At 38.5% G+C, this 21501-nt stretch overlaps 2 protein-coding genes across 3 annotated transcripts; both read right to left on the bottom strand.

Moving 5' to 3' along the window:
* Positions 1-6970: 6970 nt before the first annotated feature.
* si:dkey-97a13.12 (uncharacterized) lies at positions 6971-14043 on the bottom strand. 2 transcript variants are annotated; one of them, XM_061921823.1, is made up of 5 exons: positions 13867-14043; positions 13732-13763; positions 13267-13434; positions 9849-9922; positions 6971-9513 (listed from the first exon to the last, which is right to left on the bottom strand). In XM_061921823.1, exons 1-5 carry the CDS (start codon positions 13931-13933, stop codon positions 9249-9251), a joined length of 606 nt encoding a protein of 201 aa, XP_061777807.1. In that variant the 5' UTR covers positions 13934-14043; the 3' UTR covers positions 6971-9248. The 2 variants fall into 2 exon arrangements, with proteins under 2 accessions (XP_061777807.1, XP_061777808.1); XM_061921824.1 differs by lacking the exon at positions 13732-13763 and having other exon boundaries at positions 13867-13999.
* Positions 14044-19498: 5455 nt separating this feature from the next.
* Positions 19499-20755, bottom strand: rrs1 (ribosome biogenesis regulator 1 homolog). Its single transcript, XM_061921822.1, has one exon. The coding sequence runs from the start codon at positions 20688-20690 to the stop codon at positions 19632-19634; it is 1059 nt and encodes a 352-aa protein (XP_061777806.1). The 5' UTR covers positions 20691-20755; the 3' UTR covers positions 19499-19631.
* Between the last annotated feature and the right edge of the window lie 746 nt (positions 20756-21501).

The raw sequence follows: 21501 nt of genomic DNA, 5'->3' as shown, positions 1-21501 counted from the left end.
CCTAGTGTGTGAATGTGAGTGTGAATGTTGTCTGTCTATCTGTGTTGGCCCTGCGATGAGGTGGCGACTTGTCCAGGGTGTACCCCGCCTTCCGTCCGATTGTAGCTGAGATAGGCGCCAGCGCCCCCCGCGACCCTAAAAGGGAATAAGCGGTAGAAAATGGATGGATGGATGAATTGATTAACGTGGACCTCGACTTAAACAAGTTGAAAAACGTATTCGGGTGTTAACATTTAGTGGTCAATTGTACGGAATACGTACTGAACTGTGCAGTCTACTAATAAAAGTTTCAATCAATCAATGTAAATACAATTTTATGTCACAGTTATTTTACTAAAAAGTAAGTAAGTGAAATACAAAGCAAAAACATACAACGATATGATTTAATAAAGAGTACCGAATTGTTTATAAAAAGTCAGGCATTTGTCCGCAATATCCAACAGTCAGAAAGTTGTCCTTTCAGTAAATGATGAATTCATGAGGTTCAGGCGATTCAATTTTGTCCATTTCAGCTGTAAATAACAATATATAAATAATGTCAGTGTTTATCTGTAAATAACAATATACAAATGATACATGTCAGGGTTTATCTGTAAATAATTGGCATTTATTTATATATTATTATAAATACCAGTGTTTACCTCGCGCCGACAACACAAATATATTGGTTTGCCTGTTATAATTCTGTTCACTCAGTTTGAGGCCAAAATATCTAAATAAATGGAGTGTCACTGACTACGTTTACAACATGTAATGAAATGAATAGTTCATATTTGGTCGTGTGCTGCCACATTTATCCAATGAAGTCAGAGTAGTGAGCAGCTGAGGTCGTCGCTTTAAGTCCGGCTTCATACTCCTCTGCAATTATGTCTAAGAGTCCGTCCAGTTCTCGTAGCTTCACGTATCAAACTGAAGTTTGTACAAATAATAAACAACAAAGTGCATGTAGTTTAAAGACCACGGCTGAGTAAAAACACTGTGAAATAGTTCCCCTGATCAGCGTTCTTTAGCACACAGACGAGCCACAAAAGTTCGTCCTTTTGTTCTTCTTTCTCTTCTTTGTCCAGTTTGTTGCAACAGAAATACACAAAAAGAAGAAATAAATAAGTCTTTGCGTATATTCCAATGGCGGTCGTGTTAAAAAGAGATGTTTCCGGAATGCTACAAACTGTGTTCCACCAATCAGCTCAGCCTGCACGCTTGGGAAAAGTCCCACCTCGCTAGGAGGAACTCCGAAAGGTTTCTATAAGAACTAAATCTACCCGGGTCGGTTTTAGTGGAAACACAGGTGTAACTTTATTTAGCTGGGTAAGTGGGAAAGTTCCTGCGGTGGAAAAGGGCCTAATGTCTTCCAGGAAGACCTGGACGAAGTAGCTTGTTAGAGGGAAGTGTGAGCTTCTTTGCTTAGGCTGCTGCCCCCGCGACCCGGGAAGATGGATGGAGAAATTGTTTAATAAAAATGTTATATTGTTTTTTATATTGGACAGTATACTTGAGTTGTTTGATTTTATGTATTTCTTAAATATGTTATGTAGTGTGCTTGTATTAATTAAATATAGATAATATAAAATAAATACAAATTGTTAATTATTTTACATAATTTTAGTTCAATAAATTTACAAAATCACATAATTATTTTTATTGTAATAAATTACTTTAAATACAAATTTAATCAATTCGTTACATATTAATTAGTATAATTCAAGTGTTTAATATGTTATGTATTTTTTGTATTTTAAGTATCTTTTGCTTGTTTTGCAAAGTAAATATATTTTATTATTTTCCATATTTTATATAATTGAAATATAATATTTGTTTCTGCTGTATGCTTCCACCATGTGTATTTCATACAGTTAGTTCAGGGGTCGGCAACCCAAAATATTTAAAGAGCCATTTGGATCAAAAATATTCAAAAAATCTGTCTGGAGCCACAAAATATTTAAAAGTCTTATACAAGTGTTATAATGAAGGCAACACGTGATGTACGTGTCTATATTAGCCTACTATAAAAGGCTGACGCAAATCTGGGTAACGTTTGCTGTGGTCTGGAACAAAATGGCACACAAACAAAACAGAAATGCAGCCAATATTACATACAGATAATGTGTCATGAGGCATGCAAATACAAATAAATACACAGAGGACAAAAGTAAAGGAAATAAAATGAGCTCAAATATACCTACACATTTGATGCAATATGTACATGCAGCTAGCCTAAATAGCATGCTAGCACCAATTAACTTGCTGTCGTGCACTGACCAAATATGCCTGATTAGCAGTTCAACAAATCAATAACAACAAAGCGCACCTTTGTGCGCTCAGGCACAGCATAAAAAGTTTGGTGGACAAAATGAGACAAAAAAGAAGTGGCATAAAACACGTCTTTCTGTGGCAGCATAGGAGAAAGTAGTACATGTAAACAAACTATGGTGAGTTCAAGGATCGCTAAAATTAGTAGGACAAAACGGCGCTTGCCAAATATTCTCATCAGTGAAGCATGTATAACATAAACAGTGGGATTTCTAACAATTAGGAAGGTTTGTGTCATCTTTGTTCTCCTATAGTAAATATATCAAAACCAAAAATATATATTTTTTCATCTTTTTCCATTTTTACACATCTCTGAAAGAGGTCCAGGGAGCCACTAGGGCGGCGCTAAAGAGCCCCGTGCGGCTCTAGAGCCCCGGGTTGCTGACCCCTGAGTTAATGTAACAAGATTTTTTAATCCGAAGTGTTATTTAAATAAAATATTTCTCAAGAAAAAAACAACTGCAAAGTTATAAATGTTTCAGGCGATACTTAAAAAAAAAAAAAACTGGCCCACGTTATTTATTAATATTTACTAAATTGGAGTGTGGAAGTGGGTTTATGGCCAAGTGACGTTACAAAAATAAAGATTTATGGTTTCCCGAACAGATGATTTTGATATATTCCTAAATATTTGTTCGGCCCCTCCCGTTAAACAAACAGAAGTTACCTCAGGTGCTTGTGACAGGTGAGGTTCTGCTTGTCCAATGTCTTCTTGGTCCAAGGGTCCATGGACACAAGTCCCCCTGGGCCAGGACAAGAGTCCTCTCCACGGGGTCAGCTGCTCGCCCTAAATGGGTCCACTCACCCACGACCTAATGCGCCTTTGTCCTGTTGGGATTTTTCTTCACTCAATTGGCCGCCAAATGCAGGGAGAATGTGACGACTCCTCGCCTTATGCCGCACACACACAAACACACACACACACACACACACACTTGCACGCCATGTCCTCTTAATCGATGTGTCTGCGTGAACAAGAGTTTCTTTTGTTAGGAAGTGACCCACACAGCGACTTGAAAGCGTCTTTCCTCTTAATTGCTTTTTGGCAGCAGGCTGCATGTTCACCTTCTGCTTCCTGCTGGTGTTGAAGAGACGAATACGGAACAAAATTAAGTCACATAGGTTTTGACCTTGGGTCTCTGATTTCTTTTCTGCAGCTATAGGAAGTAATCCATCCCGAATATGTTAACCATTCAATTAAATAATTGAAGCTCCTATCTACAGTTTATTATTTTACAAATGGAAAAAGGAGTTAGAGGACAATCCAAAAATATTTTGTGATTTTACTTTAAATAGGACTCCCATGGCCATTTTTATCTTTTAATCAAATACATGTATGACTGTCTGCGATGACGTGGCGACTTGTCCAGGGTGTACACCGCCTTCCGCCCGATTGTAGCTGAGATAGGCACCAGCGCCCCCCCGCGACCCCAAAAGAAATAAGCGGTAGAAAATGAATGGATGGATGTATGACTGTTTGTGATGAGTATTACGGTATTCTTGATAATTATGTTTCTATTATTACTCGTATTGGTCTTTTTTATTATGTATTTTATTAAGTTTTTTTATTAATTTGTTTGAAAATATTTGTTAAATGTATAGTATATGTAGTAATTTGTCAATTAATTGTATAATATGCCTAAAGTGTCGATACGGTCCTGTTAACAAATGTAATTTAATTTAAACATTTACATATTACATATACAGAATCTGGATCCAATTGCTTTATTTTTATGCGTGTGTGTGTATATATATATATATATATATATATATATATATATATATATATATATATATACATACAAACACACACACATATATATATATGCACACACATATACATACATATATAAATATATATGTATACATAAACATGTATACATATACATATTTATGTATACATATACATGTATACATATACACAAATACATACATATCTATATATATATACATATATATATATATATATATATATATATATATATATATACACACACACACACACATATATATGTATACATATATATACATATACATATATAAACATTATTTCTTGAAATTTATTTCGAAATGAACATTTTTTTAATGTATTTTTCATTTTTAAGATCAACCATTGTTTTGTACTGGGGCAGGTATATGTTAATACTTCTTTCTGCTCCTTTTTATTCATGATTTTTTAAACATTGTGTTGACTGAATTAATGAAATAAGAACAAAACTGAAAAATGTGTATTTAAAGTAACAATCTCTAACTTAATGTTATCTGAGTTTAAAAATGTTAAAACATATAATTGTATCATAGTCATATATTAGTTATTTTTAACAACATTTACCAGTCAAAAATATCAAAATGAATAGGAATGATGTTATGTTAATTACAACTCACATAATTTTGAAATACAGCTTAACAAATGTCTTTGTAATGGGCTTACTTAAACCAAGGGTCAGCAACACGCAGCTCTCGAACGCCGCATGCGGCTCTTTCGCGCTATCCTAGTGGCTCCCTGAAGCATTTTTTTGAAAAGGATTGAAAATGGAAAAAGATGGGAGAAAATATTTTTTTTTGTTCTAGTATGTTTTTTGTTTGAGAACGAAGATGACACAAACCCTCCCAATTGTTAGAAAGCCCACTGTTTTATAGATTTAATATGAGTATTCAGTGAACATCGTTTTGTCCTGATTTCGGCGGTTCTTGAACTCACCATAGTGTGGACTGTGACGCAACAGTTTGTTTACATGTATAATCTTCCGCTCCTTCTTTATCTCATTTTGTCCACCAAACATTTTATGCTGTGCGTGAATGCACAAAGGTGAGCTTTGTTGATGTTATAGACTTGTTGGAGTGCTAATCAAACATATTTGGTCAGTGCATGACTGCAAGCTAATCAATGCTAACATACTACTTAGGCTAGCTGTATGTACACATTGCATCATTATGCCTCATTTGTAGGTAGTTTCGAGCTCATTTAATTTCCTTTACTTTTATCCTCTTTGTATGTAATTTACTTTTCCATGCCTCATGACACATTATCTGTATGTAATATTGGCTGCATTCATGACAGTCCTTTGTGTGCCATGATGTTCCAGACCACAGCAAACATTACCTAGCTTGCCAAGGATTGTAATAAATCTATTAAAAAAAGACAGCCTGCAGTATCTTTTAACTCGGACGGACAAATCTATACCTTTGGCCATTAAAAGCCAGTCATTTTCATGAGTTTTCTCACCTTCTGAGTAGCCTCTGATTTACTAATGGTTTTTAATGTGGTAAAAATGTGTGGAATAAATATTAAATTTCAACATTTCTGTCAAGGAAGATTTGCTTCAGCCTGCGACACATAGTCATTTTGATAGTAGGCTAATATAGCTAATATAGACACTTAAGCCATGTGTTGCCTTCATTATACTTAAAGGCCTACTGAAACCCACTACTACCGACCACACAGTCTGATAGTTTATATATCAATGATGAAATATTAACATTGCAATACATGCCAATACGGCCGGTTTAGTTTACTAAATTGCAATTTTAAGTTTCCCGGGAGCTTCTTCTTGAAAACGTTGTGTAATGCTGACGTATACGCGTGACGTCACGGGCTGTTAAGAAATATGAGCGCTGCGCACACACACAGCTAAAAGTCCTCTGCTTTAACGGCATGATTACACAGTATTTTGGAGATCTGTGTTGCTGAATGTTTTGCAATTTTTGTTAAATTAATATTGGAGAAGTCAAAGTAGAAAGATGGAGTTGGGAAGCTTTAGCCTTTAGCCACACAAACACACGGTGATTCGTTGTTTAAAATTCCCGGAGGGGAAACTTTACTATGGATCACAGCGAACATGGATCCCGACCGAATGTCAACCAGCAGGTTTTGTTGAGAAAATTGTGGTAAAAAGTCGCTTCTTACCGGAGATCAGCTGAGCTTGTGCCGCCCATTAAGCTGCCGTCGACTTCCCTGAGACACTGAGCGTCAACACACCCGTGGACACACACCTCCGACTATCAGGTACTGTCAAACTCACTAAAACACTAGCAACACAAAAAAAAGATTAGGGACTTCCCAGAATTACCCTAGTAAATGTGTCTAAAAACATCTGAATCCGTCCCAATGCAATCGTGTTTTTTTTTAACTAGTTTTTTTTCCAACTTGTTTTTTTTTCTAGTCCGTCGCTATCAATATCCTCAAACACGAATCTTTCATCCTCGCTCAAATTAATGGGGAAATTGTCGTTTTCTCGGTCTGAATAGCTGTTTTTGTTGGAGGCTCCCATTAAAAACAATGTGAATATGTGAGGAGCCATCAACGGGTGACGTCATCGTCTGCGACTTCCGGTAAACGCAGGGCTTTTCTGTTAGCGACCAAAAGTTGCGAACTTTATCGTGGATGTTCTCTACTAAATCCTTTCAGCAAAAATATGGCAATATCGCGAAATGGTCAAGTATTACATATAGAATGGACCTGCTATCCCTGTTTAAATAAAAAAATCTCATTTCAGTAGGCTTTTATATACGGCTTTTCCTTTTTTGCGGCTCCAGACAGATGTGTTTTTTGTATTTTTGGTCCAACATTGCTCTTTCAATGTTTTGGGATGCCCACCACTGACTTAAACTAACAAATTAGCAGAATTTGATTTTGTGAATGTTTAAATATTTCCAAAAAACATATAAACACTACTTTATTAGTTATCTTTATAACAGCATTACATGATCTAAAAATATACAGCAAAACAGAATTAAATACAACTATAATAAAATTATGACAAACAATTCACATATTTTTGCTCAACATATACATATTATTATAGTTGATGAATACAAAATATTAGTATAATTGAACACATTTTTTGTGCAGCTTTTATTCTGTCATGTGCTTTGATGAAAGTCAATATTTGCATCCTAAATGTTGTACTTACATCCTGCAGCACTTGTGTGCACCCATTTGTGATTGAACACACCCACCTGCCTATCTGTGCGCAAGCACACACACACACACACACACACACACACACACACACACACACACACACACACACACACACACACACACACACACACTTTGCCTTTTGTGAATACTAGACAGCAGATGGCAGGCCATTATCAGGCTGACAGAGCAGTCATCTGGCAGGCAGCAAGAACCCCCACCGTCGCACACATGCACACACCCTCACTGCATACTTTTTGGCGGGAGAATCCATGCTCATGAAGTCAGCATGCTAAATGAAGGTGACTGTTTGCAGCATATAGTAAAAGGAGGGTGATAATAATCATTACTTTGTTGAAAAGGGTAGTAGAGTAAGGGTCATGCGATATTATTGCTGGTTGTTTAATGATAAAAATAAGTTTCACTTTCACATATTTACATTGCAGAGTCACACAAGCTTGATAGGGACACAGACAATAACAAAGCCGTTCATTATACACCGTGTGTTAATTTGAACTGTTTTTGATTAACGGTGTTCAAAGTGAAGTCTGGGGAACATATGCATCTCAGGGTTAGTTTTTTACCGGCCCATGATAAAGTCCCCCCAAAAAAAAAAAAGAACACAGCTCACATTACAATTATTAATAAATGCATTAAGCACCAAATTGGCCTCTAAATTCTGAAATGTTTACATTTTTGCTCATATTCACATAAATTATGATACATAGCAATCAATCAATCAATGTTTACTTATATAGCCCTAAATCATTAGTGTCTCAAAGGGCTGCACAAACCACTACGACATCCTCAGTAGGCCCACATAAGGGCAAGGAAAAATTCACACCCAGTGGGACGTCGGTGACAATGATGATATATTATATAGGTCAATTTGTATACATGTTTATTGAATAAATTGTTGTAAATTGAAAAAAAAATTGTTTGGGTTATGGTACATTTCTGCCCCAGATAATTCATGAAGTTAGAATAAATAGACCTTATGTATATTCAATTGTTGTATATTGATAATTGACTCTTTAGGAATAGAAATAACAAAATTGTTCCTTCACGTTTTGAAAAAAAAAGTAGCTAATTGGGTGTATTTTTTTTTATCTAAAAATAAATATAAATTATGATATATAAATATAGAATTTTAGATATATTTTTAATTTAAAAGGTTTAATTAATTCCAAAAATATATGTGTTTGTGGGTATGGCAGATATTAAAGAAGTTAGAATTACTATATTTTTTTTGTATTCAATTGTTATTTATAATTTATTTATAAGTGATGGAATCTTTAGAAAAAAAATATTTTGCGTTTTTAAATAATCACAAATTGTATTGATCTTTTTTTTAAACATTTAGTATCGAATTTATAATCAATTACATTTGCATAATTTAATTTGAAAAATCGTATTTATTTTTCAGTGATGTTTTTATTTTTTCCATACACATTGAGTTAGTCTGTCAAGACTTTTGTCATAAAGTTTCGTATTTGATGACTTTTTTTAACAGTCATTCCAAAATATATTATGGCAATATAAACAATTGTGTTAGACTTTTTGCACACATTTTGAATTAATATGATCTTTTTTTAATTTAATTGGTAAGAGCACATTTTGTTCCTGTGTATTTACTACTTAGATTGGGTAGAAGAAGTAAATAAAAATGTGTATCTGTGCACTTACAACTTATACTGGGTAGAAGAAGTAAGTACACGTGTTCCTAATTTCACTGGGTAGATGTTGATTAGATTTGGCAGTGCTGCCACCTAGCTGCAGGATGGGGTATCGTTCTAACACAAATACCGGAGTGTCGACACTAATAAAGAAATCTCCATTGCTGCTTGTGACCACTATTTGAGAAACAAAAGATTTGCGATTGCTTAAATGACAGAAAAACAACTTCTGGTTCTGAAGCCACGCCCCCTTTGTAACGTCACACAAACGCGGACGCCACGATACCTGGATGCTGAAAGAAGACGTCCACTGGGCCCCCCTGCTCTGCCCCCTACTTGAGTTAGTCCTCCTCAAAGGCCCCATTGGTGGCCCCCTGGCATTCGCTCTTCCTGCGGCACCTGGACAAGATCCTGTGCAGCAGACCCGGGGAGGAGCGCTGCATCTGAGGATGGGGGCTCGCGTGTTGAAGCTGCGGGGAGTACGGGGGCCTCTGTGACGGGGGAACAGCGGGGGCCTCGCTGCCATCCTGGCCGCCATCTAGGCTCACTTCCCCTGCGCCGCCGCCTCCTCGGCTCCCCCTCCTGAGCGCCTGCAGAATGTGTCCACTGAGGGACAAAAAGGAAAAAACAAACACAAAGGCTCTGTTTATTCCTCATGACCCAAATTCCACTGCTGTGTGTGTGTGTGTGTTAAAGAAGAGAAGGGGTCTTTGCCTTAATGAAACCCCACATGAACCCATTTTAATATCCACTTTCTTAATGAGATGCCATTGATTAGTGTGTGTGCAATCAGCATGCTTTGTCAACTAATGAGAGGGACCACCTGTTCGGGGGTCTTGGGGCTGTGAGCACTGGGCATGGGGGATGTGTGTGTTAGGGCGGGGCTGGGTTGTGACGGGGGGTGCAAGCGACAGCTGCCCGGTGCGATGGGGGAACATTACCTCGCACTGTTACGACGTACGCTCCCGTCATGTTCCCATGTTCTCAGAGATGAGCTCCTTCTGATGCTTTTATCCTGCAGGGCACCAAAATATTAGGTACACGCCATACAAAACTTACATTGAAAATAAGGCCTTTTTAAGACAACCATGCTTATGACATAATATTTTTTTTATTGCAGTTAACAGTCGTTTGGCTGCCAAATTGTGCTACTTGACATTGTCAACATTTTGAAACAGAGCAGCTCTACTAGACCTGTAAAGTGTAAACGCCATAACAAAAATAAACAAATGTCATTTGCCTCCCATAAGGTACTTTGAAATTGGAGAACTTTTTTGTTTAATTGAATACGTCTTGAAGCAAAAAAGACTCTCAACCATACAATTTTAATTGACTTTAATGCAATTTAAATTTATACAGATTAATGTTTTACATTTTGTGGCATTAGAGTCAAACTTAAAAAAAAAAGGAAACTTGTACAAAATTGAAACCAAAAAATACATTCCTACATTTTTAATGTTTATTTATTTTTTTAGATTCAATTTTTTTTCTTTTATTGCAAAATTAACTGCTATGTTCTTACCATTGGCAAATAAAAATAAAGAATTCACTTATTTTTTGTGTGTATTTTTGTTTTATTTTACTTTATCATACAGAACAACAGTTTTACTATGATGTACTATGATGTAGTGCAGTGGTTCTCAAATGGGGGTACGCGTACCCCTCGGGGTACTTGAAGGTATGTCAAGGGGTACGTGAGATTTTTTTTAAATATTCTAAAAATAGCAACAATTCAAAAATCCTTTATAAATATGTTTATTGAATAATACTTCAACAAAATATGAATGTAAGTTCATAAACTATGAAAAGAAATGCAACAATGCAATATTCAGTGTTGACAGCTAGATTTTTTGTGGACATGTTCCATAAATATTGATGTTAAAGATTTCTTTTTTTGTGAATGAATGTAGAGAATTAAGTTCATGAATCCGGATGGGTCTCTATTACAATCCCCAAAGAGGGCACTTTAAGTTGATGATTACTTCTATGTGTAGAAATCTTTATTTATAATTGCATCACTTGTTTATTTTTGAACAAGTTTTTAGGTATTTATATATGTTTTTTTCCAAATAGTTCAAGAAAGACCACTACAAATGAGCAATATTTTGCACTGTTATACAATTTAATAAATCCGAAACTGATGACATAGTGCTGTATTTTACTTCTTCATCTCTTTTTTCAACCAAAAATGCTTTGCTCTGATTAGGGGGTACTTGAATTAAAAAATGTTCACAGGGGGTACATCACTGAAAAAAGGTTGAGAACCACTGTTGTAGTGGAACCAAAATTAAAGGTAAGTGAAGAAAAAAAAAAAGAGATTAATTATTGTTTGGTATTTTAAAATAAAAATTGTACAAATTCTTGTGTGCATATTATTTTATTATATTGCACATCTTCAGATTGAATAATAGTTTTATTCTGGTGCATTTTTGGTGCAGTGAAAAAGGTAATGAAATAAAACGTTTAAAAAAATAATTAGTTCTTATTAATAGCATTTTAAAATAAACTTTTTTTTTTTTAATTTATCCATAGATTGAATAATAGTTTTACTATAGTGTGAAACTATAGTGTGTACTATAGTGAAAATGATAGGTAATAAAAGGAAAAAGAAAAATCTAAAATAATTGTTTGATTTACATTAATAGCATATTAAGACAGTTTTTTAGACAAACATTTTTGTGTGTATTTTTTTTATTTTGCTTTAGCCCACATTTTCCGATTAAAAAATTGTTATGTGGTGTACGTCAACTGGTGCCAAAATGAAAGGTACTTAAAAAATAAAAAACACAAATTGCTTGATTCTTATCAATAGCACTTAAAAATAAAACAGGTTTACAATTTTTTTTGAATGCATTTTGTATTGTTGCACAGTGCTTTATTGCACATCTTCAGACTGAATAATAGTTTTACTAGAGGCCTACTGAAATGAGATTTTCTTATTTAAACGGGGATAGCAGGTCCATTCTATGTGTCATACTTGATCATTTCGCGATATTGCCATATTTTTGCTGAAAGGATTTAGTAGAGAACATCCACGATAAAGTTCGCAACTTTTGGTCGCTAATAAAAAAGCCTTGCCTGTACCGGAAGTAGCAGACGATGTGCGCGTGATGTCACGGGTTGTGGAGCTCCTCACATCCTCACATTGTTAACAATCATGGCCACCAGCAGCGAGAGCGATTCGGACCGAGAAAGTGACGATTTCCCCATTAATTTGAGCGAAGATGAAAGATTCGTGGATGAGGAAAGTGACAGTGAAGGACTAGAAAAAAAAAAGAAAAAAAAAAGAGGAGGGCAGTAGGAGGGATTCAGATGTTATTAGACACATTTACTAGGATAATTCTGGAAAATCCCTTATCTGCTTATTGTGTTACTAGTGTTTTAGTGAGATTATATAGTCGTACCTAAAAGTCTTAGGGGTGTGGCCACGGGTGTGGTGACCTCCAGTGTCTCCGAGGGAAGCCACGTTTCTCAACGAGGCAAGGCAGCCGGGTTGAGATTTTATTTCTTTACCCTCCACGGAGTAAGCATCCGACGGTCAGTGGCGGCCGGTGGGAGGAGGCAAGAGAGTCCACAGCTGCAGGAGGAACGACGCAAACTCTCCACTTATGTCTACGGTAAGAGCGGACTGTAAACAAGGAAACACCGGCTGTGTTTGTGTTGCTAAAGGCGGCCGCAAATCACCGCTTCCCACCTACATCATTCTTATTTGATGTCTCCATTATTAATTGAACAAATTGCAAACAATTCAGCAACACAGATGTCCATAATACTGTGGAATTATGCGATGAAAACAAACGACTTTTAACGGTGCTGGAACAAAATGTCCTCTACAATGCGTGACGTCACGTGCACGCGTCATCACACCGCGACATTTTAAACAGGATACTTCGCGCGAAATTTAAAACTGCAGTTTAGTAAACTAAACCGGCCGTATTGGCATGTGTTGCAATGTTAATATTTCTTCATTGAAGTGTAAACTATCAGACTGCGTGGTCGGTAGAAGTGGGTTTCAGTAGGCGCATACATACAATAGAGGGATTTGGGCCACAATTAAAAGGGAATATATGGTGAAAAAATGTTGAATAAGTATGACAAATATATTTTGGGCATGAGAAAAACATCTAATTTCCTTTATTTAATATTTCAATTACATTTAATGGGAAATAATTTGGGAACATTTAAATTAATTTAATGTAATGCACATGTTAAATAACAAACTACAAAAAAATATGGTAAAGTCAAGAGAAAACGTTGGTGTTTTGTATTATTGAAGCGCAGCCAAAGTAAGATTAAGTGTATTCTTCCAAAATAATTCATAAAATTGCATAGCGCATGGTGGGCTCTCAGCCAACCCACCTGGCCCAGCTCCATGACACAGGAGGCGGGAAAGTAGCCCTGCTGGCCATCCTGCAGACGTCCGAACCAGCGCTCCTCCTCGTGCTGGGACAGAACCACCATGACGTCACCAGCAGCCAGCTCCAACTCATCTGGCCAGTGAGGACTGTAGCTGTGTACCACCACCATCTAGCGGACAGAAGGCGAATTACACCATACAGAACATGTTATTGAAAGTGCATTTTACTGTATTAGGATCATAATTGATTACTTTCACATTGCTGTGTGTAGTAAAGAGCGATCTACAGGTCAGATTCAGTGAATGGAGAGGATTATGAGTCAAGGAGATTAACCTCTAAGCAGTGAAATAGAAACACTAAATCCATGGGCTTTTCATTTCTAAAAATTGCCTCATGGAATTAGATTAATCAAAAAAAGTTAGCACATAAATGAGAAATAAATATAAATTAAAGGACAAAAACTTGCCTTTTCAGCTTGTTTTGTGTATTGACGTGTGCCTGTTCATCATGCAGGTGAGTCAGCAGAAAACAAAAACAGCATTATCGCAAAAATGCCCACTGGGTGCAGATGCACTGCATAACGGCGATGCTGCACACTCACCTTGTGGCGCAAGGACAGTGGTGAACACTTCAAAGTGCTCGTTGCTGTGCATGTAGATACGCTGCATCTTCACCGAGGTCTCACATCCACACTGGGCTTGGCGCTCTGGATGCACCGCTTTAAAAATAAATGCTAATCCACTGCAGCGACACACAGACCGGAGCTGGCAAGCAGGTCACACTGCAGCAACACACACACTCACACACACACACACGCACACACACACACCAAATAATATCCCCTGGACGAAAATAGTGGTTTTGTTACGCTGTTGCCATCGTAAAAACCTTGAAAGAGAAGTTATAAAGTACTCACCCTGCATGGCTTTCATGAAAAGCCGAAAGAGGGAAGAAGAAGGGTCACATTGTTAATGAAATATTTCCATTGAAGTGCGTACTTTTTGGGATAAAACTGAAAGAAAGCAAAACTACTCACCTGATACCTGACAGAAATGTAAACGAGGAAACGAGAAGGCTTTGCAGGGCAATACTGTCATCTAGTGGCTATATATGGGTACTAATAGTTTAAGCTAGCACCTGCTTGATACGCCTTGCAATAAAAGTAAAATTTCACCAAATTGGACACTTTTCTTACTAAATGTATTTATTTACATTTTGACAGGAAAAACAAATACATGTAAAGCATGCAATTTCATGTTGTTTAAAATTCAATATTTAATGTTGCTAAAAATACATTCAAAATATTTATTTTACCTAAATATCTGTTTGAGTCATGATTTTCATTTATCCATCAAATTGTACACTGTACAAATGACAATTTTTTATATGATAAAATTCAAGGAACTGATTTTTTTACCATTGGAAAAACCGTGGTAACATTTTTCTAATTACAGTAATACGCCATAAAAACAACCACCATAGATCCATCCATCCATCCATCCATCCATCTTCTTCCACTTATCCGAGGTCGGGTCGCGGGGGCAGCAGCCTAAGCAGGGAAGCCCAGACTTCCCTCTCCCCAGCCACTTCGTCTAGCTCTTCCCGGGGGATCCCGAGGCGTTCCCAGGCCAGCCGGGAGACATAGTCTTCCCAACGTGTCCTGGGTCTTCCCCGTGGCCTCCTACCGGTTGGACGTGCCCTAAACACCTCCCTCGGGAGGCATTCGGGTGGCATCCTGACCAGATGCCCGAACCACTTCATCTGGCTCCTCTCGATGTGGAGGAGCAGCGGCTTTACTTTGAGTTCCTCCCGGATGACAGAGCTTCTCACCCTATCTCTAAGGGAGAGCCCCGCCACCCGGCGGAGAAAACTCATTTCGGCCGCTTGTACCCGTGATCTTATCCTTTCGGTCATTACCCAAAGCTCATGACCATAGGTGAGGATGGGAACGTAGATCGACCGGTAAATTGAGAGCTTTGCCTTCCGGCTCAGCTCCTTCTTCACCACAACAGATCGGTACAACTTCCGCATTACCATAGATTTTTCAGTTAAAAAATTGCAGCCCTTTTCCCATATGTTTGCCCTAAATCTAGTGGTACTGTTTTCCATTTACAGTAAAATGCTGTAAATTTGTAAGATCTAAGGAGCCAATTTAGTACCATAAAAAAAGTGCGACCATTTTTCCATTTTAAGTAATAGGCTATGAAAACCACCATAAATTCTACAGCAAAATTTGGGCGACTGAGGTGCCATTTTTTTTTACATTGTACGCTAAAAAAATATAATCAAAACACAAAAGCAATTGGGTCTATCATTCACTGTTGCAAATGACCCTCTAAGGGCAGCCCCAACTGTGATGTGGCCCTCAATGAAAACAAGTTTAACACCCTGCTCTATGTGCTTGTTTAGGGTCACAACAACTAGGGAGCCATAGGATTAGAAAGACTTTTAAGTCACTTTAGATGTTTACATTTTGATAACTAGGGATATTTGGAGTCTGATTTTAAAGATGAATTTATCAAATCTAGCCCGTTTACAGTGGCATCAGTAATAAAAAACACATTAAAGTCAAAGTAGACTGCCAAACACAAACAATGCATGACAGTTGTCATTATTAACCTAGTTATCTTCTAGTTTTAGTCCTCAAGTCCCTGCTCCCCGTTCTCCGTCACAAGCCTTATAAACAAATATATAAATATACTGTACAAAGTAGCTGTCCTGAATCCAGCAGCATGTCCTTAGAGGAGACAAGGCCAAAGATTTACATAAGTAAAAGTGAGCTCTAAGCCTCTTAGATAACTGATCTGATTGAGAGGACTTCTTGGTAGAACGTGCTGCTCCGACTTCAAGAATGGTTGCAAGGACATTCATACAGGTGATGCATTTACATGAGTTTATGCTCAATTAGATATAATGTTTTAACTTAATGTTATTTCGCTGTATTTATTGCCACTCAAGTAATGTCAGCCCACCACAACAACAACAAAAAACTTTAGAAGCAGCTGTTAAGTGTGATATACACTTCTACTTCAATCACAAAACAAATCAATCAAAACTAAGTCAGATTATTCATATAAAAGGTTGATTTTATCTAAAAATAGAGCATTAATTTGTTCTCAAAAAAGTGTATCTAATTGTGTGTATACTTTATTAGCAGAATGCTAACATCAGGGTCTATGCAGGTTTCAACATGTCAAATTTAAGATTTTTATTTAAGACGATCTTGAAAATAATTTAAAACCTTTTCACATCCATACAGACAAAAATGAAAAAATTTTAAGTACATGAATTCATTTACTGCTCTTTCACATTGGAAAACTACATGGTTAAACTAACTAAATACACCAGGAGCTTCTCTAGTGTAAACTAATTGAAAAGAATATTAGCAAACATTGTAACAGCCAATTTTCATATTTGCCATAGAAGTGTTTTCTTGCAAAAGGAGCAATGTGCTTTATATCAAGTGTTTTCATGTAACATCAACATGGGCAATGGTAGCGAAAAACCATCCATCCGTCCATTTTCTACCACTTGTCCCTTTCGGGGTCGCTGGAGCCTATCTCAGCTGCATTCGGGCAGAAGGCGGGGTACACCCTGGACAGGTCGCCCCCTCATCGCAGGGCCAACATGGTAGAGGAAAACACAACAACATACTTTATGTGATTGGACAGTTAGCATCTCTGCTAAAGCTAAATGGTTAACTTTGGTAATGTTCTTTCCGGGTGTCAGAATTGAGCAAACTGATAAAAACATCTACAATACTACTGTATCTGCACAAAGTTGTGGAAAACGGTGTGTGCAGACAGAGTGATTGTCTAAAAAGAAGGAAGGCGACTATGGCTTGCAAGCCTCAAACAGAATTTGGATGTGAATAATGTGGATAACATTCTAATGTGCTCAGCTCATTTTGTATCTGGAGTGTATGGATAAATTTTGACTTGTTTTTTGTGACTTTTTTGCAAATGTATTGCTAAAATAGCTTTTATTTCAGCATGACAAGATGATATTGGCAAATCTCTATTGCTTTCATCACCCCACAATAAAATAAGTGCAAACACTAAACAGGCAATCGTTTTTAATGTCGGTTGCTGTATAAACTTGGAGAAAAGATTAAGCATGAGAAGCTGACCTGAAATTATTGGAACATTATTGAAAATAAGATAATTGTTTGTTTTTTTAGAATTTTACTGCTGAGTACACTACTACCACAGAGAATTGAGTGTGTGCTTATTGTATGTAATAGTATGATTTCACTACTAAACATCTCATATTGATCTCCTTCAGCAATTGGCGCCACTTATCCCACATAAAACTCCTTTGGGGTAGGTTACGGTTATCTTTGTAAAGTTGTGCAAGCGTTTGTGGTGTTTCAGCATCTTTTGACATGGACTTACCCTGGATTTTTTACTTTCATTCACTTTCACCGCCATGTTTACAATCGCTTCCCTCCTCCATGGCAGCACATCTGGGTACTAAGCACTTTATACGTTTCCATCCACCGGCTGCAACCATGAATATATCAGTAAAAAATGATCGTTCAGGAGACACAAATTGTTGAACTTTTACTTAACGATATTATGCAAGTTATTTGGCTTTACTGTGGGCTTTCGTTAAGTTTTCTTTGCTGCTATGCTAACTAAGCTGTCATCACACAGGGCAGCACAGTTAGTTCCGCTCCGTAGTTACGTTTTTAAGTCTTCAAAAATCGAAACATTTCAAAGCAAGACTGAAGTTTATGCAAGTTTTAAATAAAAGTAACATCAATAGATTAAGACTTTTAAAAATCGTATTAAAAAACTTTTGAGATTCTAGAAGAATTTTAGACATTTTAAGTAAGGCCTTAAATTTAAATTGGATTCAATACTTTAGATGTTTTACTCTAACCCAGGGGTGTCAAACATACGGCCCGTGGGCAGGATCAGGCCAGCCAACAGGTTTTATCAGGCCCGCCTAATGAGTTTGCCAAGTATTAAAATGAGTTGCATTTATTTTAATTTTTTTTAATGAAAGAAACTGCTGTTCTGAATGTGTCCACTGGATGTCACAAAACCAATTCTGTTAGGACCAGCAAGAGGTACAAAGTAAAGCGTGGAAACTTAAAACCTGCCGTTTTGTGTCTTCCGCTTCAAACATTATTTGGCACCCTTACTCCCCAATGTCTTTGTGTGGGTTTTAAGAATAGACGGTATTATCTTGTGTACTTGGAGAATCAACTGTTACCTTGAAAATCATTTTTTGTCTTGAAAATCAACTTTTACCATTGCAAGATGCCTTGTTGTCGTCCTTTTTCCATAATAATAACAGAAAGATAAAACTTTTTTCTATACACCCAAAACGCTTCGGAATGTCAGAGCCATTAGAGGCGGCACATGGACCAAACCGGTGAAATAAGGTGTTCTACCAACGGGTTCTAGGATTACCGCCACAACAGGCGCCAAATAAGGTATGAAAATATAGTGAGAAAACTTAACCCTTTTGAATAGTTTTACCTCTGATTCTCACGGTTTGTTGAGTTAACTCTGGATTGATACGTGGACATGACAAGGTGTTTGATACCTCGAAGAGTTTACATGTTTTTTGTTCAATCCCAGAAAGACTGCGACTTAAAGTTTAATCCTGGCTTTGTAGATAAACTGAGACCACATCTAAACTCGTGTTTTTGAAACTGCACCAATTTCCTCAGAATTTTCAACAAACTTGAAGTGTTTTTTTCCAGAGGATTATTTGTGATTTGTACGTTTTCACAATGTGCTTGTTTTATTTTTTGCCAAAGTAAAACAAAGTAAACGACCTGGAGTTGACTTTATTTTGAAGTTATCATGCCATGATTTTACCATTCCGGCCCAAGTGGAATGGATTTCCCTTCATGCGGCCCCTGAGCTAAAATGAATTTGACACCCCTGCTTTAATCCATCCATCCATTTTCTACCGCTTATTCCCGTCGGGGTCGCTGGAGTCTATCTCAGCTACAATTGGGCGGAAGGCGGGGTGCACCCTGGACAAGTCGCCACCTTATCGCAGGGCCAACAGAGACAACATTCACACTCACTTTCACAAATGGATGGAGAAGTATAACCCACTTTTATCATTTACATGTTTGCAAAGCAACACTGCCATCTAGCGGCGTGTTGGCGTTATTGCCTTTTATTTACCTATTTTACAACGTTTCGGTAATATTTTAAAAAAATTGGGAAAATTCTGTTAATACGTGAATTAATCAAAAAGTCTTGAAAGATGCTTAGAAAATGTTTATTTTCTGTAGTTGTGTATGTTTCATTATAATACAGATGCAGGCTTGTAGGTGATGATTTAACGGTCAGAGCCTCAGAGTCAGTTGATGTGAATGTTGGGGAAGTAACACACCTTTCAACGCCTCCCAGGTTTGGACTTTCCTCCTGGAGATTTGCCTCTGCCAACACTTCCCTTGCCTTTGCCTTTTCCTTTACCCTTCCCTTTGCCTGCCATGCTGTCCCTCGGCCCCTTCCTGCCCGGCTTCTTCTTGTTGTTCTTGTTCTTGGTTTTGGCAGCAGAAGCGTCCTGGTCGTCCTCTCTCATCTGCTTGTTGACCGCCTTGGTGATGTCTATCTTGGGCTTCTTGCCGTCAATCACCTTGAGGAGCTCCAGCTGCTTCTGCCTCTCGCAGGATAAGTCGCCAATGAGTGGGTCAAACTTCCTTTTCACGCCGGCGGCCCTGGCTGGCTTCTCCTTAGGGAGCCTGTCCTGGAACCTGCCCAGGGAGGCGGTGGAGGTCAGGGCCACGCTCACCGCTTTGGCCAGCTCGTCTTTGGACTGCTTGGCCACGGGGGTCAAGCCCACGCCGGGGAGGGTCAACTTCTGCGCCCTGGCGATGTTCTTCAGCCGCTTGAACTCGTTCTTGGCCACACGCTCCTTCTTGGCATGTACGCGCTTGGCGAACTGGTCCTCGTTGGGGTCGGCGGTCGCGGGCACCTCGATGAGCCAGTCCTTGGTGTCGTCGTTAGCCCGCTGGTAGCCCCAGCGACGCCGCCACTCTTTGGCCGTTTCGTCCCACACCAAGTTGGTCTTCTTCTTCTTCTGGATGCCTTTCAGCTTGGCGAACTGCTCCCATCGGGTCGGAGCCCTGGGTTTAGGCGGAGGCTTCTCCCGGGGCAGGGCAGTGGTCGGCGTGGGTAGTTGAGCCACGACGGCCTCCTGGATCCTCTGCGTGGGCAGCTTCCATATCTCGTTGATGAGCAGCTGCGTGTTGTCGCGGGCCAGCGAGCGGAGGAAGTCTTCCTTGCTCTGCACCTTAAAGTCGCGCCGCTCGATGCGGTTCTTGTCGACGGCGAACAAGTTGCCCACGTCAAAGTCCAGCTCGAGCCCCTTGTGGACGGTTATGCTCCGGAGCTTCTCCGCCTCGTCTTGCTCCGCCTGGGCCAGCAACTCGTCGACGTTACACGCCGCCATGTTGGAGTGAATGCGCCTCTTTTCCGGTATACACGCGCACGTGAAGGAAAAGACACGTGCAAGAAAAGGCTGTAGAGTCACATCACTTCCGGGTTAAAGTTGAGTTTTTGCAATTGCGCCGAAATAACACTAGAGAGAGACATTTCCCCATTTTATTTTTTTAAATCGAATGACCTCGTACAATAGTTCTAAACGACACTTGCAGAAAAAATGCTCGGATGTTGTTGTTGGTGGTTTGAATAATTTTGAACATATATGCAATTACAGGCACAACCATTTGTATTTTGAATGCGCTATGGACTTTTTTGATTATTTTTGACTATTCCTATTTGTATCCGTTATGAATTGTGAGGACGGGTACCTTTGTTGCAGACTCCATCGGCTCAAACATCCATCCATTTTCTACCGCTTATTCCTTTTTGGGATCACGGGGCCGCTGGCGCCTATCTCAGCTACAATCGGGCGGTAGGCGGGGTACACCCTGGACAAGTCGCCACCTCATCGCAGGGCTCGGCTAAAACACTCGTAAGATAAACAAGCACTCCGCGCGAACTCAGTCGTACAATGTCCCAATTTTACCCGGGGCGGTATAGCTCGGTTGGTTCAGCGGCCGTGCCAGCAACTTGAGGGTCGCAGGTTCGATCCCTGCTTCCGCCATCCGAGTTACTGCCGTTGTGTCCTTGGGCAAAACACTTTACCCACCTGCTCCCAGTGCCACCCACACTGGTTTAAATGTAAAAATTAGATATTGGGTTTCACTATGTAAAGCACTTTTAGAGTCACTAGAGAAAAAAGCGCTATATAAATACAA

The sequence above is a fragment of the Nerophis ophidion genome, linkage group LG15 (assembly GCF_033978795.1).
Source record: "Nerophis ophidion isolate RoL-2023_Sa linkage group LG15, RoL_Noph_v1.0, whole genome shotgun sequence".
Lineage (NCBI taxonomy): Eukaryota > Metazoa > Chordata > Actinopteri > Syngnathiformes > Syngnathidae > Nerophis > Nerophis ophidion.
The sequence above is the reverse complement of the archived record's forward strand: the minus strand, read 5'-3'. Positions and strand labels throughout refer to the sequence as shown.

Bases quoted from the DNA above. Each gene is read 5' to 3' on its own strand.
- si:dkey-97a13.12 (XM_061921823.1), bottom strand. From the start codon at position 13,933: ATGCAGCGTATCTACATGCACAGCAACGAGCACTTTGAAGTGTTCACC. The intron at 9,923-13,266 runs GTGGGTTGGCTG...GGTGCCCTGCAG, and splicing joins GTGTCATGGAGCTGGGCCAG to GATAAAAGCATCAGAAGGAG. The intron at 9,514-9,848 runs GTAATGTTCCCC...TTTGTCCCTCAG, and splicing joins GTACGTCGTAACAGTGCGAG to TGGACACATTCTGCAGGCGC.
- rrs1 (XM_061921822.1), bottom strand. From the start codon at position 20,690: ATGGCGGCGTGTAACGTCGACGAGTTGCTGGCCCAGGCGGAGCAAGAC.